This window comes from Phyllostomus discolor, unplaced genomic scaffold (genome assembly GCF_004126475.2).
Source record: "Phyllostomus discolor isolate MPI-MPIP mPhyDis1 unplaced genomic scaffold, mPhyDis1.pri.v3 mPhyDis1_scaffold_57, whole genome shotgun sequence".
Classification (NCBI taxonomy): Eukaryota; Metazoa; Chordata; class Mammalia; order Chiroptera; family Phyllostomidae; genus Phyllostomus; species Phyllostomus discolor.
The window spans coordinates 57,166-76,305 of NW_023397542.1; the positions used below are offsets into that span (position 1 = coordinate 57,166).

Here is a 19,140-nt window from a genome sequence, read left to right on the forward strand (position 1 = left end):
CGCCGCGCCCGCCGACGCGTGCTGGAGAGCCATCGCCACAAAGAGGACGGGCGGGCGCCTGCTCCCCATGACTTCCTGAGGTCCCGACTGCCCCGCTGAGTCCGCTGCCCGGGCCGAGCCCCCGCGCCCCCGCGCCCCTGAGCGTCCCTGCGCGCCCCAACCCGCGCCCGCCAGCATGGATGTCCACACCCGCTGGAAAGCGCGCAGCCCGCTCCGTCAGGGTGCCCAGCTGCTGTCCCCGCCGGCGTGGCTGCTGTGGCTGCTGCTGTTGTGGGCGTCGCCTCGGAGCAGCGCAGGTAAGGGCGGTAGGACCCGGGGTGCGGGGGCGCCAGCGCGACCACAGGATGCGGCGCGGGCTGGGTGGGCTGGGTGCGGCTGTCACTGGGCGCTGGCCGTTCTCCTCTCCCGCGCTTGCCCGGCGTGCACCCCTTGGCTGTGGAATGTTCGGGCCGGCATTCCGAATGCCATCAGCCCGGCGGGCGGGGGGCCCGGAGAGGGAGACGCGCCAGCACACTGCCGGGTGCGCCAAGCGCGCAGGCCGGGTGGGGCTGGCACGCGAACTGGCGGCTGCGCGTGGGATCAGCCGGAGGGTTGTCCGCGAGGCCGGCAAACTTTTGTCCCGAAACTTTGCATTCTCTGCCCCACATCCCAGCTCTGGCCGGCTCAGCCCTGCAGAGCTCCCTCTCCTGAAAACCGGGGAGGGTCGCCCCCTAGAGTCACAGCCTGTCCGTTCTTGGGGGGGGGACCGCTGTGGGGAACCCCAGAAGCTTGAGCCCCCAGCCCTGCCCTTGACCCCCGAGGGCAATCTCCTTCTGCCTCTAGACCCAGCCGGCTCTTTGCTCCCCCAGGGAGCTGGGCCTCTCCGGGTTCTGGTCACCTAGGAGCTCAGGGGTCCTGGGAACCCTGGGAGAGGGTCCACCAGCTCACCTCCTCGTCCCACCCCAAACCCCTGACTCGCTGGGAGGCAGTGGTCCCTGGGTTTGCCCCCTGGAGGCGGGTTGGTGGCGCAAAGCCAGGAGATGGTCTAGGAGTCGGGCCGTGAGCAGCTCAGATGAGGGACAGGCGCGGGCGCTCCCTGCCGCAGGTCTGCCCTTAGAAGGAGTCTTCTCCCCCGGGGGCCGCTGCCACCCAAGGGCCTGCTGCAAGCGAGGCAGCCAGGACCCAGCTCCCTGGTGGGACCGTGTCTTCCCAAGCATCGCCTTCGGCGGCGACCTGGGTCTCCTCCGCACCCCTCACACATTGGCGCCCAAGGCTCCGGAAAGTCCCCCTAAGGGGGGAGGCGAAGCTGAGGGCTGCTGGGAGAGGTGCAGGCAGGGGCATGGGGCCGTGGGAGAAGGGGTCACCGGACCGGCCTGCCCTTCTCCCCCGCTTGTAGTGTGGAGACGTGTGGGAGAATGAGTTTTCATGTTTCTCCAGCCAGTGAGCTCCGCTTCCCCTTTTCCCTGGCACAGGGAGTGCACGCCGGGCCACGGAGGGCCCGCGGGGTCAGGGCACGCAGCCCGCCAGCGCTGGGACCTGGGGTCTTTCCCCCGGGCCGCCACCATTGTGCCCGTGGGCCTGGACTGGCTGGCTCTGCGTTTCACAAGAAGGTGGTGTGCCGCAGGGCAGGGGAGGTGGTCGGGGACCCCACGGTCGCCCAGGGACTCGGCCGTGTCCCAGCTCCCCTGATGGGTTTTCTCCCAGAGACTCAGGAGGAAACCCTTTTGGGGGAGTCACCACCCCCAAAAGCTGGGGTTGGGCACGGCCCGGGTTTGGGGATGGCTGTTGGCTCCACATCCCTGCCCACCCCTGCCCACCCGCCCTGCTTCCTTTCTGAGCCCCCTTCCCAATGGAGAGGCGGCCGTGGAGGCTGAAGCCCAGAGCCCGGCTGGACGTGTGGTCACAAGGACACTGGACGCCTGTGGAGAAGCCACTGTGCAGATGGCTCCCGCAGACCCCCCCCCGCCCCCCGCCGCCCAGGGTGGGACCGCTGGGGAGCCGTCGTCGTTAGTGCGTGGCCAGAGAGGGCGGCCGTCCCCTCGAGATGCGGGGGGGGGGGGCGGGAACGGGTCAGCAGCCAGCGCCTCTCCTCCCTCCGCCCCCCACCCCCCGTGCAGGGGGGTGCCAGATGCTCCCCGAGTTTCCCCGGAGCTCGGCTCCTGCGCTGCCTTCTTCTCGGCCAAGTGTGTGCAGGAAGGAACAGTAAGACCGCGTTTGGGGCCGGTTCACATTGTAACGGGCAAAACGCGAGTATGTGAAATGAAACATGACCCCAATATTTGGAAATTGAGGTCATCTCCTCCGCACGCCATTGGCCGGCCCCGGTCACGTGACTGCTTTTTTTGCAATAATTTGGGGGAAGAATCGTCCAAGTTTGGTGGGACTTGACTGAGACCAAATGGTTAAATGTTCTCTGACTCAGTCGAGTTGGCCGGACGGACACCCTTTCCATCCTCCCCTCCTCCTCCTCCCCGTGGAAGAACAGTGGGTGGGCGGAGCGAGGAAGCCCGGCCCCCTGTCCGAAGCCTGCTCCGCATCAGCCCCCGATTTCGGAGCCCGGGAGGGCTCAGGGCTGCGGTCCCTGCCCCGCTGCGCTGACCCCCGAGCAGTGGGCCCGGCGGGCGCTTCTCCCCCGGCCGAGGGGCGGCTTATCCTCTGATGTTCCTGCCTCGGGGCTGTTCTCGGGGTGCTGGCCAGAGCCTGCCCGCCACCCCACCCTGCAGATATTTCTGGATTCTCACCACGGCCATGCCCTCCGCAGAGCACAGCTGAGGCCGCCCCGCCCCTGCCTTCTGGCTGTCTGGCCCGGTCTCCCATTGTCCCTGCCTCCTCCCTGGGTCACAGGCCTTTTTGGGTGGAGTGGAGGCAAGTGGGGAGCAGCCACCCACTGCCACCACCCCACGTGTAAGAACAGCGGCAGAGCGGCCGGCCAGCCTGGAGCCCCGGGAGGGTCCGGGATGAGCCACCAGGCCCCGGGGGCTCTGTTGCGGAGCCCACCCTGGAGCCCTGGGTTGGCCAAGGGTACGGGGCACCAGGGTTCCTGCCCCCTGTGGGACGAACAGTCGTGAGGGTTCGTGGGCACTTGCCTGGCCGCGCCGGGGCCCGAACCCCCATCATCTCACTGGGTCCTCATGCAGCCCCCGGTCCAGGTGGAGCTGGCTGGTCCTCAGAGAGGCCCAGGAAGCAGGGCGCGGGGACCCCAGATCCCAGGTCTGTCTGACCTCCGTGCCTGGGCCCGAGGGAGCTTCTCCCTCCTTCCTGCCCTGCAAGGCCAGGCCTCAGTGTCTTGGACTTGTTGGGGTTCACCTTCTTATCTCACCCTTTAGTGCAGGCTCCCCCCTGAGCCTGGTGGGTGAGGTGTTCCGTTTGGCCACCCCACGGCTTGGGTTCCCTGCTCCCCTCCTCCTCCTCCTTTCCTCCCTTCCTTGCTCTCTTCCTTCCTTCCCTCCTTCTTTCCTTCCTCCCCTATTCCTTCCCTCCCTCCCTCCTTCCCTTCCCTCCTTCCTTCGTTCCCTTCTTCTTTCCTTCCTCCCTCCCTCCTTCTTTCCTCCCTCCCTCCTTCCCTTCCCTCCCTCCCCCTCCCCCTCTCCTCCCTCCCTCCCTCCTTTCTCACTGGGATGCCTTCCAGGGGCCCAGCCGCCTGCAGTCCCCATCCCTTGTCTCGGGCCGGGCCCTTCTCCCAGCTGCACGGCCTGCTGGCCCCTGAAGGCTTTTGCCTTTGTACCCCGGCCTGGAGGGTGTCGCCGAGACTGCGGTGAGGGCGGCAGGTCCCCGCGCCGGGAGCTCGCAGTCCGATGGGGGGCACACACGTGGGCACGGCTCATCTCCCTGTTCGTGTTCATGCCCAGGGCCGTTTAAAGCAGTCTGGGAGGGTTGGCTCCACTGGGGAGATCTGGGGGAGCTTCCTGTAGGAGGTGACGCTCCACTTGGCCTTGCCCTTCCTCGTCTTCCCCTTCCTTTTATCTCAGGAATGCCCACCCCCTCCTCTGGGTCATGCCTCCTGCCCTGGGGGACACCCCAGCCCTGCTGGAGGGCTCCCCTGGGCCAGGCCGCTTCCCGGGGCTGGAAAACCCCTCGTTAACTCGGCTGGCGGGGCGCCCCCCTGAGCCACACTCCCCCCGCTTGTCCTGGGAACGCTGTGCGGGCAGAAGTGGCGGTCGTGAGATGCAGGGAGCCTCTGAGGGGCACCGTGTGGGGTCTGGGGGGTCCTTAACCCTTTCTCTGCCCCTGCACGTGAGGCCGGGCCACTCTGCAGCCAGACAGGCAGACGCTGGCAGCTTTGGCTGGGCGTGTGAGGGCCCCTGTGCTGGGGACAGGCCGCTGGGTGTGGGAGGGGACAGTCCCCGGCAATCGGATGCCTAGCCCCGGGGCAGCGTGGCAGTTGCGAAGTCCTCCAAGTCGGTGCGAACCGCCTGTCTTTCTCTGAGAGAAGCTGCGGGTCGGTCGGCTGGCCTGGGGCCGGCCCCTGCCTCCCTTCCCCTCTGGAAGGGGGAGAGAACCACACTCATTCGCTCCGAGGGGAGCTGGTGGACACCGATGGCGCAGGGGACGCCTGGAGAGGGCTGTGCAGCACCTGCCGTGTCCTGAGTGCCGGACCGCCCTTTCGGGTGGCCTTTTTGCAAAAGGAGACGGCACCGGGTCGCTGGTTCTCGTTCCCTGCGAGTGTCCCGGGGGAGCACAGCAGGGCAGGGGTGTCCTGGAGGCTCCGGTCGCTGCCGAGACCCAGGGGCCCCTCGGTCCAGCAGCCGCACGGGGCTGGCTTCTCCCTCGCCTGCTTGGCAGGCCGGCTTCCTCCGGGGTCCTGGACCGGCCCCCTGAAGCCACACACATGGAAGTGCTTTACAGGCCCATTGGAGGTTGTACCCGCGCATGTGTGTGAGCACGTGCAGTGTGGATGTGCGAGTTTATGGGCATATGTGCGTGCAGGAGCGTGCCCGTGCACACACAGGCACACGCGTGTGCTCCTACAGGCAGGGCCTGCTGTTTGGGGGAGCGCGTGGCAGGACGGGGTTTCTCCGCTTACCAAGCCCCACCCTGCCCCATGGGCGACGCGGACATGAGACGTGGCCACGGAGCCTGCCGGGCCACCAGGAGGCCGCAGGGCCCGCCCCGCAGGGCCCACTGCATCCGCTAATTTGCCGAGTGTTTTTTTACTCGCAGGAGGGCGGTGTGATGCTATGGCGCCCGCCCGCCCGCTATTTATACTCTCCCTGCAGCCCCCTCCGCTGGTGTCAGCACTCTGCCACATGTCGCCGGAGATCTCCGGCCCAGCTGGGGCTCCGGGATGGGAAGGCGGGCCGGCTCTGGCCCTTCTCGTGGGCGGGGCTGCCACCACCTCGGGACGCAGCTCGAAGGCCAGGGCGTGGGGTGGCGGTCGGGGCCGGGAGCTGGTCCTGGCGCCTCTCCCACTGGCCATGCCCTCATCCTCCCGTGCCTCGGTTTCTCCATGGGGGACGAAGGGGGTGATGATCGTCACGTCCGAAGGATGTCGTGAGGGTTCAGCACGTCACGTGTGTGGCGCGCAGGGTCAACCCCATTGTCGCTGTCCCGTCCTTCCCGGGCCCCGGGGAAGCGCACGGCAGAGGGCCTGGGGCCGGGCTCCCAGCTCCTGGCTCCGCTCGCCGGCTGGCTGTGTGAGTCACCCCCTGTCTAGTGCACGGTCCCGCCAGTGCCTCCCTCACGGGCTGAGCGTGAGAAAGAGTGACACAGGCCGTGTCCCCTGGCGAGTTTATCGGATCCCTCTCTGTGAGCCCCACAGCTTTGAGCTCAGGCGTGGGGGCACGTCCTCGGGCAACACCCCGCTGCCCATGCCCCTCCCCATCCTCAGGGACTAGAGTCCAGACACGGGAGTGGACCTGCCCACGTTCCACCCCCCGGACACCACCAGGGCGAGGGCTGATGTCTCAGAGGGGTGCGTTCCTGGGTGGGCGCAGCCAGCGGCTTTGCCGTCTCCAGCGCCGTGTCTGAGCCAGCCCGTCCCCAGGTGGCTGGGGAGACGTCTGTAGGGTGAATGGTGGATGGATGGATGGACGGACGGACGGACGGAGGTGCGCGCACGCGCGGCGTTGGCGACGGGGTCACCCGGTGTCACGTAGGCCCCATCGCCCGAGCCATCATTTCATCAGCTCCGGCTCACCCACTGGCTCTCCTGGCAGGCGCCCAAGTCAGCAATGACCCCACACTTGGAGGGAACGCTGCCACCCTGGGATGACTCAGACCTCAGGAATGGAACCGCGGTCTGACCCACTTCTCTCCAGATCTCATTCCACAGACGCCCGGCCCACTTCCCACCGTGTCTCCGCGCGGGGAGCGGGGGTTCCCCGGCCCGTTTCCTAGATGTGTGTCGTGCGGGGAACCCCGTTCCTTTGTTCTGGTCCTTCCTGCCGGCGCCTTGGCCGCGGGGCCAGGCAACAACAGCTCTGTTTTTTTTTTTAAGAAAGAAACACACCACCGAGTGACGTCAGGATGGGTGTGGGGCGGGGTGTTGTAACCTCGAAGACTCGGGCCCTGGCGCTGGAAGGAGACAGGTCTCTCGCGACGCAAAAGAGCTTTAACCTCAAGGGAAGGCAAAGCGATCGTCTCCCCCGTGGCTGGGGGCGGGGGGCACGGGGAGCAATGGAGGGGGCCGCTGAGCCTGGGGCGGTGAGCTCGGCTTCTGGGCGTTTCTTCCCGTAGAAGGTTCCGGAGGGAATACAAGAGAGGCCGGCCTTTGTGTAGAGAACCCGGGAGGGACGGTGGCGGTGCCCAAAGTGTTTTTGTGCTGCCCTAACCGAAGCCGGGCCCGTGCTGGGCATGGGGTGGCCGGGGCACGGGTGAGCAGTGGGGGACCCATCCTGCCCTCCGGGGGCTTCTGGGGCAGAGGGGCAGTCAGACTCCTGAACAGGCGGGGGTCCCCAGGGAAGTGCAGAAACACCAGCAGGTAGGGGGTGCCACTGGCCAATCTGAGGGAGCCCCCTGTGAGCCCCTGGGCCACCAGACATTCACGGGGAGGCACCTGCCAGGCCAAAGGGGTGCTGGCCAATCAGATGGAGGCAATGGCTAGCCCAAAGGGGTGCTGGCCAATCAGAGGGAGGCAACGGCCAGCATCAGTTAGACACTGGCCAATCAGAGGAAGGCAACAGCCAGCATCCATGGGACACTGGCCAATTGGGATGAGCTTACCTTGCCAGGGCCTGTGGCCTTTGGGGTGCACTGCGGCGAGTGGGTGGGTTGGAAGGGAGGCATTTCTCGGCACTTTCCCGTGTGTTTCCACTCTGGCTCCTGCGCGCAGTTAGTCCCCTGCTGTGGGGCGTTACCTGTGGAGTGCGCGTGGTCCTCGCGCCAACCCTGGGCCGGGTGGGGTTGGCCCCGTTCTGCCGCTGTGCCACTGGAGGCTCTGCGAGTCCAGCTGGCAGGGCGGAGTGACAGTCGTACGCCCTGCCCCCCCACGGAGGAAGCACGCCCTGTGTGGTGTGGGTCCTCAGCGCCAGGCGCGCGGATGCAGGTCGCCTTCTCCGAGCCGGGGGCGGGGCTTCCACAGCAGCTTCCCACTTTGGCCTTCGGGGGAGACGCCCCGCGGCAGCCAGGGGCCGGTCGGTGCTTCAGAAAGAGGTGCGCCGCCCCCGCCAGCGGTGAGAAGAACAGTTTCGGGGCCCCAGCCTCAGCGCTCGCCCTTTCTGCTGTGGCTGTGTCTGGCACATGTCAAGGCCTTCTTCTCCGGGGGGGGCGGGGGGGGACAGTGGGACACCTGCGGCCCTGGCCCACGTGGGTCAGTGACGTGGGGAGAGCTGGCCAGGCTTGGAGCCCTGCCCGGAGGGCTCCGTGGGATGGGCGGGCCCAGGAAAGACGCCCGCCGCACAGCCCTGCACCCCGAGGTCAGTCTGATCCGGGCAGCTGGAGCTTGCTTTGGGGAGACATTCCCTCCGGTTTCCTTTTCTGAGCTGCGTCTGGGTTTTCCTCCTGGCACGGGGGATGCAGCCTCCGTGTCAGCGCGCCCCTGTCGAGGCCGCCCTTCTTTCTGAGCAGCGTGGCTGCGTTCTGGTTGGTTTTATGCAAAGAAAGGCCAAGGGACACCGCATCTTCTCGCCCCTGTAGAAGGCGGTCGCCTCGAGGAGGCGCGATGGAAATGCAGGGAACCGGGTTCCCAGATGTAGTGAGTTCCAGGGAATCATTATTGTTACCAGCTTCATAGTTTACATAATGGCCCTTTGGCACAGAAAGTACCGCTCCGGGCACTCAGGCTGGTGCTGTCCGCGTCCAGGAAGGGCGGGAGCGCGGCGAGTGTGGGCGGAGCCATGGGCGGGGCAGTGAGTGAGGGCGGAGCGAAGGGCGGAGCCGTGAGTGGGTGGGTGGGGCGATGAGTGCAGCACATTGACGGGCGGAGCGGTGAGGGAGGGTGGGCGGAGCTGTGGGCGGGGTAGTGAGGCGGGTGGGCTGGCCCTGCTGAGGGCCGCCTCTGTGCCCGAGGGAGGACCCCGAGACCAAGACCAAAGAGAGGGGGGGAGCGAGTGGGAGGGAGGCCAGTGTCCTCTCAGGACCACCCTCCCCCACCTGGAACAGGTAGACTGCAGGTTTCGGCACACATGACGGGAGGTGGGAGGGCACTGCAAGGAGGGGAGGGGGTGGCCCCCCCAAGAAGCCGTGATGCTGTGGTTTTCCTCTCCTGCCTGGGGGCCGAGGTCCCTGTGCTCCGAAGGGAAGACCCTGTCACTGTGCTAGGGGCCCGGGCGGTGGGGAAAGAGAGCTTCGAGAGGAGGCCCGCACTGGGGCAGGGCAAGCCAGGCCTGAACACTCCCGCGGCTCTCCCAATCAGCCTGTCCTCACGCGCCCTGCTGCGCCATGGGCCCCAGGGCCCCTGCATGTGGACAGGCTCCCACCGCCCCTTCCTGGGGCAGGGCCTGGCCGATTACAAACAGCTGCTTGGCCTGGGAGCAGGGCTCACACACATTGGGAAGGCTGTTCTCCAAGGGCTGGGAGGCACATGGGGGCTTCTTCTGCGGCCTGCAGAGCTGGGAGAGGTGGGGACAGGAGTCCACGTGACTGCCCTACAGGCCATCGGGCCCCCCTACCACGGTGCGGGCAGGTGGAGACCCCCTGAGGGACGGGGCAGGCTCCGGGCCTGGGGTGAGGGTAGGCTGGGCTCCAGGTGGGCCTTGAGGTCCCAGTACCCTCCGCTGAGCTAATAGCTGGATGTGCATTAGGGCAGAAAGAGCTCGTGACTCACGAGTGGGACTGTTGCCTTGAAGGTCAAGAGTAAGGGTCGCTGGCACGCTTTGTGTTTGTTTTTTGTTTTTTTTTACTTTATCCTCAGGTCTTTCATTTCCCACACAGTTGAATATCCTGATGACACCTTTCCGGGGTCAGAGGCGTCACCTACCTTGTGCAGGCTCGAAGGCCGAGGCCCACAGGGGCCGCACCGCTGGTGTGCAGCCGCCCAGAGCATCTGAGTCCCGGAAACCTGGCTTTGGGGGCAGGGACGAGGCTCAGAGTCTGTGCGAGGCGGTCTTGGCCCCCTTAGGAGGCCCAGGCACTTCCTCCGTGCTCCCTAGGGTCTTCATCCCGGTGGCAGCAGCAGCAGGGGGCTGAGGGAGGAGGGGCGTGCATGGTGAGACCTGGGGGCCACCCCGGTGACCTCCCCGCCCTCACCTGTCTCCTCGGGCTGGCCAGCGGTGCATGCTGGGGCCTGGTCTTGTTGCAAGGAAGCGGTGCTCCCGGTCCCTGCCACTCGGGACCCACTTTCCAAAGCCTCCTGAGTCCCCCTCACACGTCTTAGCTGACGTGCGCGGGAGGGAGCCCTGTGTTCAGCTGTGTACAGAGTGTGCGCGAGGGGCCAGCCGCTCGGGGCTGAGTCAGTTTTTCCATTTTAGTGGGAAGGAAAGAGTGATAGGAGAGGGATCCCAGCCAGGTGGGTCTTTCCTGGTTAATGTCAGTTGACACACGATGAGAGGGGTGTGTGTGGGTCGGTGCCAGTGAGCCACATGTAGCAGACAGGGCGGGGGGGGGGGGCAGGTGAGGGAGCCCCCCTCGGCGGGCAGGGTGGGGCCGAGCCATCTGCCAGGCGCTCCAGGAGTTAAACCGGTTGAGGGGGAGGCTGGACCAAGACAGGATCCACATCTTTAAACCATCAGCATTTCAGAAGAGAAAAAAAAAAAAAAACCCCGAGAGAAGCAGAGCAGGGGCCGGAGTTTGGAGCCTGCCCTTCATCTGACTGGGAGACCCTGTGACGTGGTGGACAGCTGGGAGCGGGGGAGGGGGGGCCTGCGGGCACGCCTGGGGCCGGGCTCACAGGCCTTCCACCCTTGTTTCGCCTTAGAAGGGGCCCCGAGTCCAGGAGACCTGGCCACTCCCTCCGAAATTTCGCTGCTCCGGTGGCCCCCACTGCATGGCCCCGACGGGTTCTCCCGGGGAAAGCTGGGAACTTCAGTTTATTCGGCGTCGCACATCAAGGGCGCAGGGCTTACTCCGCACACGCAGTCAGTCCTGGGCGTTCCGAGCTGCAGGTCCCGCCAGCGGGCGGGGTTCGCGGTGGACGGTGGGGAATTCGGTTGCTGAGATGATGCAGATGCCTCCAAGCTCAGGGCCGGCCGTGGGAGTGGCGCACCTAGAGGCCAGGAGCGGCATTGCACCCCAGCTCTACCGGACCTTGTGAACACCTGGGCGTGGCCTGAGGCCCGGGTGCCGCCACCCTCTCCCGGTGTGACCTCAGATACTCCATCCTTCTTCTGTGCCTCAGTTTCTCCATGCGTCAGGCGGAGCCAATGATGTGCACCTCGTAGGTCGGTGGTGGGAATTGAAGGAGACGGGGTTCAGACCTCCCCAGTAACGGGTCTGCCTGGGCCGCCGTTGGGTCTCACGGCGCCCGCAGCGGAGGAGCGGCGGGCAAACACCGGTGGAGCTGCTGAGCGGAACGTGCTCTTTAGACGCCGGCGCCAGCCGACCCGATGTGAGCTGGCTCACGGAGGCTGGGTGGGCAGATGTGAGGAGGCCTGGGCCGTTCTGGGGGAGGGGGGAGGGGGGAGGGGCCGCAGTGCCTGGCGGGGGTGGGGAGGGACGCTGGGCTGGAGCTCCCTGGAGAGGCTAGGGGAGACAGGCAGCTAGCTACGGGTCCGCCCAGGGCCGTTCTGGCGTTTGGTCGTGGTGCTCGGTCTGGGGCCCGGGGCTGGTGGGCGGGGTTTGCTGGATGGGAGTCTGGGCCGGGGCCGCTGCTGGTTATCCCACGCGGCACTGACCTGGACTCCGGGGCGTGCCACTAGTCTTCACGCAGCAATGCCAGCCACCAGACTCTCTAAAGGGACCCCAGGCAGATGGCCAGTTTGTGGCAGGGGGTGTGTGTGGGAGAGAGAGCGGGTGTGAGCCCCCATCTGCTCTCCGGTGACCCCAGTGCCGTGGGCACACAGCCGGCTGGGACACCAGAGCCCCCCGCGTGCCGGCTGCTTAGATGCACGGCTCCCTGCTCCGTATCACAACCCCGTGAGGTCAGGGAGGGTCTGCCCAGGCACCTCGGCAGACGGGGCCGCGGACCTGAGAGTCGGACGTGGTTCCCTGTGGCTCTCAAGTCAGCCCCCACCCCTGCAGCATCCGGACCGCCTCCCCCTGCCACCCTCCTGCCCCCTTCACCTTCCAGACCATTCTCCCGGCTGGCTGTCACCCTGCCCCTTAGCGGTGACGTCTCCAGATGACTCTTTCCAGGCCCTTCCCCCCCCCCCCCCCCCCCCCCCCGCAGGCTCCTTCAGCTCCGGGACTCACCCCTCCCCCTGCAGACCACTTCCAGGAACCCTTTCAGCCCCGCTCTGGAATTCCTTAGATGCCGCCTGCTCCGCCTGCTCTTCCTCAGGCCCCGCGCCCCCCCCCCGCCCCCCCACCGGGCCCTCGCCTTGAACTGCCCTGCCCTGTTCTTCCCGGGGGCTCGGGGGGTGGGGTGGGGGTGACGGATTCCTCCAGGCTGCTGCCGCCCCCGTTCTCCCACCCTGCCGGGACCCGCCGGGACCCCCGGCGTCACCGCCCTCCCCGGGGCGGGGGGCCGCTCTACAGACCCCGGGCTGACTCCCCTGCCTCGGGGTTCCCACGACCCAGCCTTCCCTCGGCTGAATCCGGCCGCAGCGAAAGCACTGGGCTCCAGGCATGTGCCGTTTGCCATGAACTCGATGCCTGGTCACTATCTTGGCCAAAAAAAAAAAAAAAAAAAAAAGCCGTCCTCCGAGCCGGGGCCGCCTGGGCTCTGCCCCGCCACTCGTGAAACGATTTCCTGGTCGGAGCTCTGCGGCAGCGAGGCGCCCGCGGTAACGGCGCCCAGGACAGGCCCCGACATCTGCTTTCCCGAGCAGCCGGCACCTCCGGGGCATGTCGGGCCCCACGCCGAGCACATTTTTCTCGGGCGACTCATTGCTCTCTGTGTCTGCCTCGCCGGCCAGATCTCTCCTCTGCAGCCTGGCTTCCCGGCGGCGCCCGGGGAGGCTGCGGGCTGGTGTTGCCCGGCCGGCCGGCCGGTGCCAGCTGTGCAGGCGCGGCTCTCGGAAGCCTCCCTGGCACTGCCCAGGTGCACCGTGCTCTCTGCCCGGCGCCCGCGGACCCTCCCTGACGGGGACACTCGCCGTCCTGGTGCGGCTGAGCGGGGGTCAGGGCTGCTGTAGGACACGGCCCTGCTGGGAGAGCCTCCTGGGAGTCCCACGTCACCGTGGCCTTCGGCCCCCAGCTCTCCTGTGCCCTGTCCCTGGACTCCAGGGGGCTGTGGGGCTCCAGGGGCTCCAGGGGACCCTGGGAGCCGCTCTGGCTGGGAGGTGGAGCCCTGCATCCGTCGGTCGCCGTGTCTTCGCTGGGCCGCAGGTTCGGGCCCAGGTCTGTGACTCGGAGCTCTGGAGCCGCCGGTGGCGGGAGGAGCTCCTGCTCCGAACCTCACACCTGCGCGTGCACACACACCCACGGCCCCAGGCGGCCTCTGGTCGGAAACGTACTGGACACCTGGAAGTGGACTCGGTCAACCTACTGAGTGTGGGCCCAGGGAGTGCAGCCAGACGGGGGTGTGGACGGGTGGGTGGCGCCGTGGAAGGCGGCGCTGCGTTCCGCCTCCCCCCAGCCTGTGGACCCCCCCCCCCAGGGGTTCGTTGCGCCACCGCTCGGCTCGTGTCCACGTGGCTGCTTTGGAGTCCCAGCTCAGGATGTCCGGCCACTGGCAGGGCTCCAGGGATCTGCAGGGCCTCCTGGTCCGGGGGGAAGTGATGTCACCCGCTCCTCCCAGGGGCGGGCGGCCCGTGCGATGTTCTTGTACTTGAACCACAAGAAGGAGTAAAGAAACTTCCAGGCTGCATCCCTGGCACCAGCGCCGTCCCCCAGGGTCACTTGGGCCCGGGCTCCGGAGGCAGGGTGCCCTGGGGCGGTAGGAGGAGCCCGCATTTGGGCGGGGTCGGGAAGGGTGGCGCAGACTCTAATTTGTAACAGGAAACATTCCTGTAAACTTCGTCCGTCGTGCTATTTGCTCTGGGACGCGTGATAGGTCTGGGGCTGTCTCCAGGGGCCAGTTCCCTTCTGTCCCGAAAGCTGTCTTTTCCAGCAAGAATTTCAAGGCAAACACCAGCCACGGCCAGTGCTGAGTCAGCAGACACGCTGGCCTGGTGTCCCCATCTCAGTCCCACAGGGCAAGGGTGAGGGGGCATGGGCCCGGCCGAGGGGCCCTGCGAGGGTGCGTGGCCCGGGGTGGCCCGCTTAACCTGTCAGACTCCGGGAAACCTGGACGGGCCTGCGGCGTGCAGTCTGGTGTGTTTCCTTGAGAGTGCCCACTTCCTGCCCCGGCTGCTGCGGCTCAGTGGACTGAGCACTGGCCTGCGAACCAAAGGGTTGCGGGTTCAAGTCCCAGTCAGGGCACAGGCCTGGGTTGTGGGCCAGGTCCCCAGTCGGGGGCGCACAAGAGGCAACCACACATCGATGTTTCTCTCCCTCTCTTTCTTCCTCCCTCCCGCTCTGTCTAAAAATAAATAAGATCTTAAAAGAAAAGATTGCCCACTTCCAAGACAAGGACCGAAATATCTGTGACTATCTCGAGGTTTCCGGTAGACAGGGAGAGGACCCTTGCTTTATTGTGTAACGCTATCTCCTGCTGACTTTAATCGGCATTTATTATTCCATTAACTGGCTGTCAAAGCGATGCACCCATCATAGAGCTGTTCAAGGCGACAGGAAAAGTGTAAAGAAGAGCATAAAAGTGAGTCACAAATCCTTTTCTCGTGTGACCCGTGATGCCGCCGCGGGGGTGTCTGCGAGTCCAGCCCCACCCACCCCTCGCGGGGCATTTCCATTCACTCGTTTTCCAGCATGTGTCGAACGCCCGCATTCACACGGTTGGGATGACAGGCTCCTTTGTGATCGCTCGAAGCTTGACATATAACGAGCGCGTCCCGGTAAAGGCGGGGTCGAAGGGAACTCCCTGAGGCCGGCGGAGGACGCCTGTGTCGGGTCTGCCCGCCCGCAGCTCCGCCCCAGGACCAGCGACGAGGCAGGACGGCCGCTCTCACCACGCCGGTTCCACCTGGCGGGCTGCTGGCCAGCGCAACACGGCGAGAAAAGGAAGTGAAGGCCCATAGGATGGAAAGAAGAAGTGGGACTGTCTTTCTCGGCGGACCACGTGATGGTCTGGGTTAGCCGCTCGGGAGGACTTGCAGGAAAGCTTCCGCCACGAAGAGGAAAGTGTAGCACGGCCACGGGCGTCAAAGCCCACACACAGGAGTCCGTCGTGTTTCCGGATGGTAGCACCGGTCAGCTGGAAATGGAAAGTGTTGTCTACAGAGTATTCATTTATACTTCTAGAGGGAGAAGAAGGGACAGAGAAAGAGAAGGAGGGAAACATCCATGTGTAGTTGCCTCCTGTGCGCCCCCTACTGGGGGGGGGGGGGGGCGGAACCTGGCCTCCAGCCCAGGCATGGGCCCTGACTGGGAATCGAACCTGCGACCCTTTGGTTTGCAGGCCGGCACTCAGTCCACTGAGACACACCAGCCAGGGCTGGAGATAGAAATGTAAACAGCCGTTTACATTAAAACCACATCAAATATATAAGTGACTTAGAGATATATTTGACAAAACACCTACACATGGAAAATCATAAAATATGGCTTAGAGATATTAAAGACGATCTAAAACGGCAGAGAGATAGACCATTCTGACGGACAGGGAGACAGGATTGCTAAGCCATCATTTTGTTCAGAATTGATCTATGGCTTCCATGCAGCCCCCGTGAAAATCCCAGCAGGCTTTCAAAGAATTAAACGTGGACAAGACGACTCCGACATTTACACGAAAGTGCAAAGGGCCTGAAGCGGCCGAAGCGGTTTTGGGAGGGACACGGGCGGTCTCGGGCTCTGCGGCTTTAGGGCGCGCCCCACAGCCTCACTGGCCGGGGCAGCAGGGTGCCGGCGCGGAGGGAGCCGGGCAGACCGTGGCCCCGGCGTCGCAGCCGCGAACAGAACCACGCAGACGGGTTCGTTAGGTTCTGACTGGTACTGGCTCAGCAACGAAAGGATTGTCTTGGTCAGTGAAAGGTGACCTGGGTCCTTCCTTCACATCGTGTATAGAAACACTAAGGTGGCTCCGCTGCCCCCAGGAGAGAAGACACCTGTCAGGGGGGCTCCTGGTGGACCACTGGGCTCAGGTGTAAAAGCAGAGAGGTTTGTTGTTCTACCTATCGGCACGTTCACTGGGTGATTCTTGCATGTGCCCTGACCGGGGATCGAACCCACAACCTTGGTGCATCCAGATGAGGCTCCACCCAGTGGTGCCCCTGCACCGGGCTGGCAGCTGTTTCCAAACAGGGTGTCTCACGCGCCCCACTGGCGTCAGGGGGAGTGGCTTGCGGGTGGCGCAGGGCCCGTGCCCAGACGGCCTTTCCCCGGGGCTGGCTACTCGGTCCGGCCGTCTGCTGGAGCTCAGCGGGTCTCTCTTCCCACGGCCCCTCCCAGGGGCTGCCCGGCTTCCTCCCAGCGTGCCGTCTGGGCCCAAGTGACACCGGACAAGGGACCTACCGGTTTCTTAAGGCCTCTATCTGTAAGATGGCACGTGTCCCTCTCGTCTCGTTCTGTGGGTCGTGCAGGCCCAGGGCCACCTTGAGGGCGGGGAGGGGCCTGGACCCCGCCTCTTGACGGGCAGCTGCGGGGTTCGTGGCCGTTTGGGAATGACCACACTTCGACCGTTGTTTCGGCGTTTTCGGCGAGTAACACGGTGTGCGTTTTCTGTGGACGCCCACCCGGAACGCTTTCCAGGACAGAGGCGCACGGACCGCGGCGAGGGGGCGGGCCCTCAGCCACCCGCCCGCTCTCGGCCCCTCCCCTGCCTTGCCCCTCCCCCGCCGAGACCCCGCCCCGCTGCGACCCCTCCCTGCTGGCTGACATCGCCGGGTGCCGCCGTGGGCGTGCAGGACCTGGTGAGGCCTCGGGCCATGCAGACACCGCTCGTGGTCTCGGCGTGAAGCGATGCGCTCTAGGGATGCTCCTGCGACCCGGCCCGTCTCACGTGCGGGCACGTCGTGCGGTCTCCCCGCGTCCGGCCGTCTCAGCCGCCCCGTCCTGTCCGGCGTCTGCGGAGCAGTTACCCAGCTCCCGGCCGAGCGGCGGGTGCCTGTGTTCTGTTCCCTGCCTGGGGGGTCCCGCGGGGTTCAGGCCTGAGTGGGGGGAGGAGGGATTCAGGTCCATGTGCCCGCGTGCTAACAGGGTGCTGCGGAATGGTCCCCAAAGGCGTCCTCTCCCGGAAGGCGCCTGCATCCGGTTGGCTTCGCCCAGGGGCTGGTGGGTCGGCCCTTCGGTCGCTGTGTCGAGGGTGTGCCCTGGGCCCAGCTCTTTGCTCCCCAGGACCCCCTCCGGCCAGTGCAGCGCGGGGAGGGCGGGGCGGGGCGTGGGCAGGCGGGGTGGGTGCTGGGAGACACAGGAAGTAGAGCCAGGCACTGTTTATGGGACGGGGAGGCCCTTGCTGGCCTCGAGCTCCAGATGTGAAGGGTCTCTTGTGACAGCCACTTCCACTTGTCATCACCACCTTGGGGACAGGCAGGGGACCTGAGAAACCAGAGCTGTCCACACTTCTAGTTTCATCTGCTGTCCTCGGCCTCCCTGACATCAGACCCCTCCACGGCTGGGAAACCGAGGCCTGGTGGTTTTGGGGTACCCCAGTTCCTGCTTCCACGAAGCGTGTCAGTCTGTTTCGTTCTGGGCCAGGAGTCGGTGCCGCTCTGCGGGGACTGGCCGGCTGTGGGTGCTCAGGTCACGGCCACCAGGGTCACCCGCATCCCAGATGACAGGGGGTTAGTCCAGAAGCGGCGTGGCCCCTGTGCCTGGGGGCAGCGGGCCTCGAGGGACACTGCTGAGCAAATGGACGGAGCTCCCACCGCCCCCGCTCTGTTTCAAGAATCCGTTGAGTGAGTCCGTTGTGGAACTCCCTCCCCGGGTGCCAGGCCTGGGCTGGGCCCTGGATGTACTGGGCCCTCTGCCGGTGAGACCCCAGCCCGCCCACCGTCTGGGCCCCCGGGGAAGTGGGCGGGGCCTGCCGCACACACAGCCGCCCCCAGCACCAGCACCGAGAATCCAGCTCCTGCACCATCCCCGCTCCTTCCGCCAGAATCAGGAGGAAAATCACCCCAGGCGGCTGGCACCGGGTTCCCCTTCACGCTCGTGGGCTCCGCCCCTGGGCTGGCACCTGCTGACCACGCCCGTGTGCCCAGCCCGCCCGCCCCTGTGCCCGCGCCACCTCCGTGCCTGCAGCTGTGTCCGTGGCACTTCCAGGAGTGGTGGGGGCGGTTCCCACGGCCCCCGGTGGTGCTCCGTGGTAGATCGAGGAGCTGGGCACACCCCTGACTTCGGGGCCTGGTTGGGGGGACCCCCGTGTCCCTCAGTGTGATGTTTCCTCCCGGTTCACGGCTCGGGGCCCTGGTCTGGTGTGCGGCACCCACAGCCCTCGGGGCGGCAGGAGCCAGGCCTCTCTGCGTCTCTGCGTGGCCGGGCTGCCCCCCGACCGGGACCTCCTGGTGCTGCCCCCCTGGGTGGGTGCATCGCCTGAGCCTGGAGCCTTCCCTCTTGGCCCCGAGCTCCCCGGGGGGGGGGTGCCGGCAGCCTCCAGCACCCTGTCTTCCCCCCTGCCCCCACCGCGGCCCCCCTGCCCAGCCGCTCTGTCTGCGTCACTGCCCCTCGTGCGAGTCCCTGTGGGTGAGTGTGACTGACTTTCAGGGACCGGTCTGTGAGTTCAGGGCTCACTTCTCACTGGGAGGGGCACCGGGCTGGCCTGCGGGGGGCCTCAGGCCGGGCGGTGGCACGTACATGTGTCTGGGCCTGGCGAGGGCACCCGGCCAGCACCTGGCCACAGCGTGGGGGCGATGTGGAGGTGCCAGGTGTGGGCCCCCAGGGCCACCTGAATGACAGGTGCAGATGGGAGGCCACTGCCTGGGGGAGCAAGTTTCAGGCTGACGGGGAGAGGTGCCTCCCACCCGGCCGGTCCCTGGCTGCGCTGTGTGTGCAACTAGGGTGGGGTCCCCTCCCCCGAGTCCGCTGGGATGTCTCTGTGAGGTCTCCCACCAGTGACCTTCTGTCAGGCTTCCCAGAGCTCCTGGCTTTGTGGGCAGCAAAGGAGAGCTGCCGGCTGGGCGAGCACAAGGGTGGGGAGGGGATGACTGAGGGCATTTCCCAGGGCTCGGATCTGGGAGTTGGGGCAGGACCCAGCGGCACCTGTCCCCAGGTCCTGCTGGTGGGGGGTGCTGGGCAGCAATCCCCCTCTGTCACCTGGTCCCCCGGTCCATCCTGAACTGCCTCACCCCCCTGCTGGGGGCCGGGGACACTGAGGAGGTCTAACCGCTGAGCGTACCCTGCCTGTCACCCTGGATGCACCCCCAAAGGCCCGGAGCCAGGGGGTGGCTGGCGGTGGCCATGGAGGGAGACACGAGTACCACACGGCACCGTACCCTTGGTCCGGAGGGGCCAGGGGGCCGTCCTGGCCAGGGAGAGGGTCGGGTGGGAGGTGGGGGTCGAAGTCCTTGAGAAATTAGTCTATCAGCTGAAACTTCAGGATGGTGGTGCTCCTCCCTTCCTTCACTCACCCTCCTCCACCGTCCAGCCCGGCTATCTGTCCGTCTGTCCACCATCCACCACCCATCCGCCATCCACCATCCATTCATCCATCCACCACCCACCATCCATTCATCCATCCACCACCCACCCACCACC

The 19,140-nt window shown here is 66.1% G+C and overlaps 1 protein-coding gene across 1 annotated transcript in view; it reads left to right on the top strand.

Annotated features, from left to right (window-relative positions):
- Positions 1 to 19,140, top strand: part of LOC114490262 (collagen alpha-1(V) chain-like) — a gene marked incomplete at its 3' end in the record, with an annotated part of 55,855 nt that overhangs the window by 8,304 nt on the left and 28,411 nt on the right. The window contains exon 2 of the mRNA XM_028504214.2: positions 81 to 296. Within this exon, the coding sequence (XP_028360015.2) occupies positions 176 to 296 (121 nt within the window). The remainder of the gene's footprint in view (positions 1 to 80; positions 297 to 19,140) is intronic.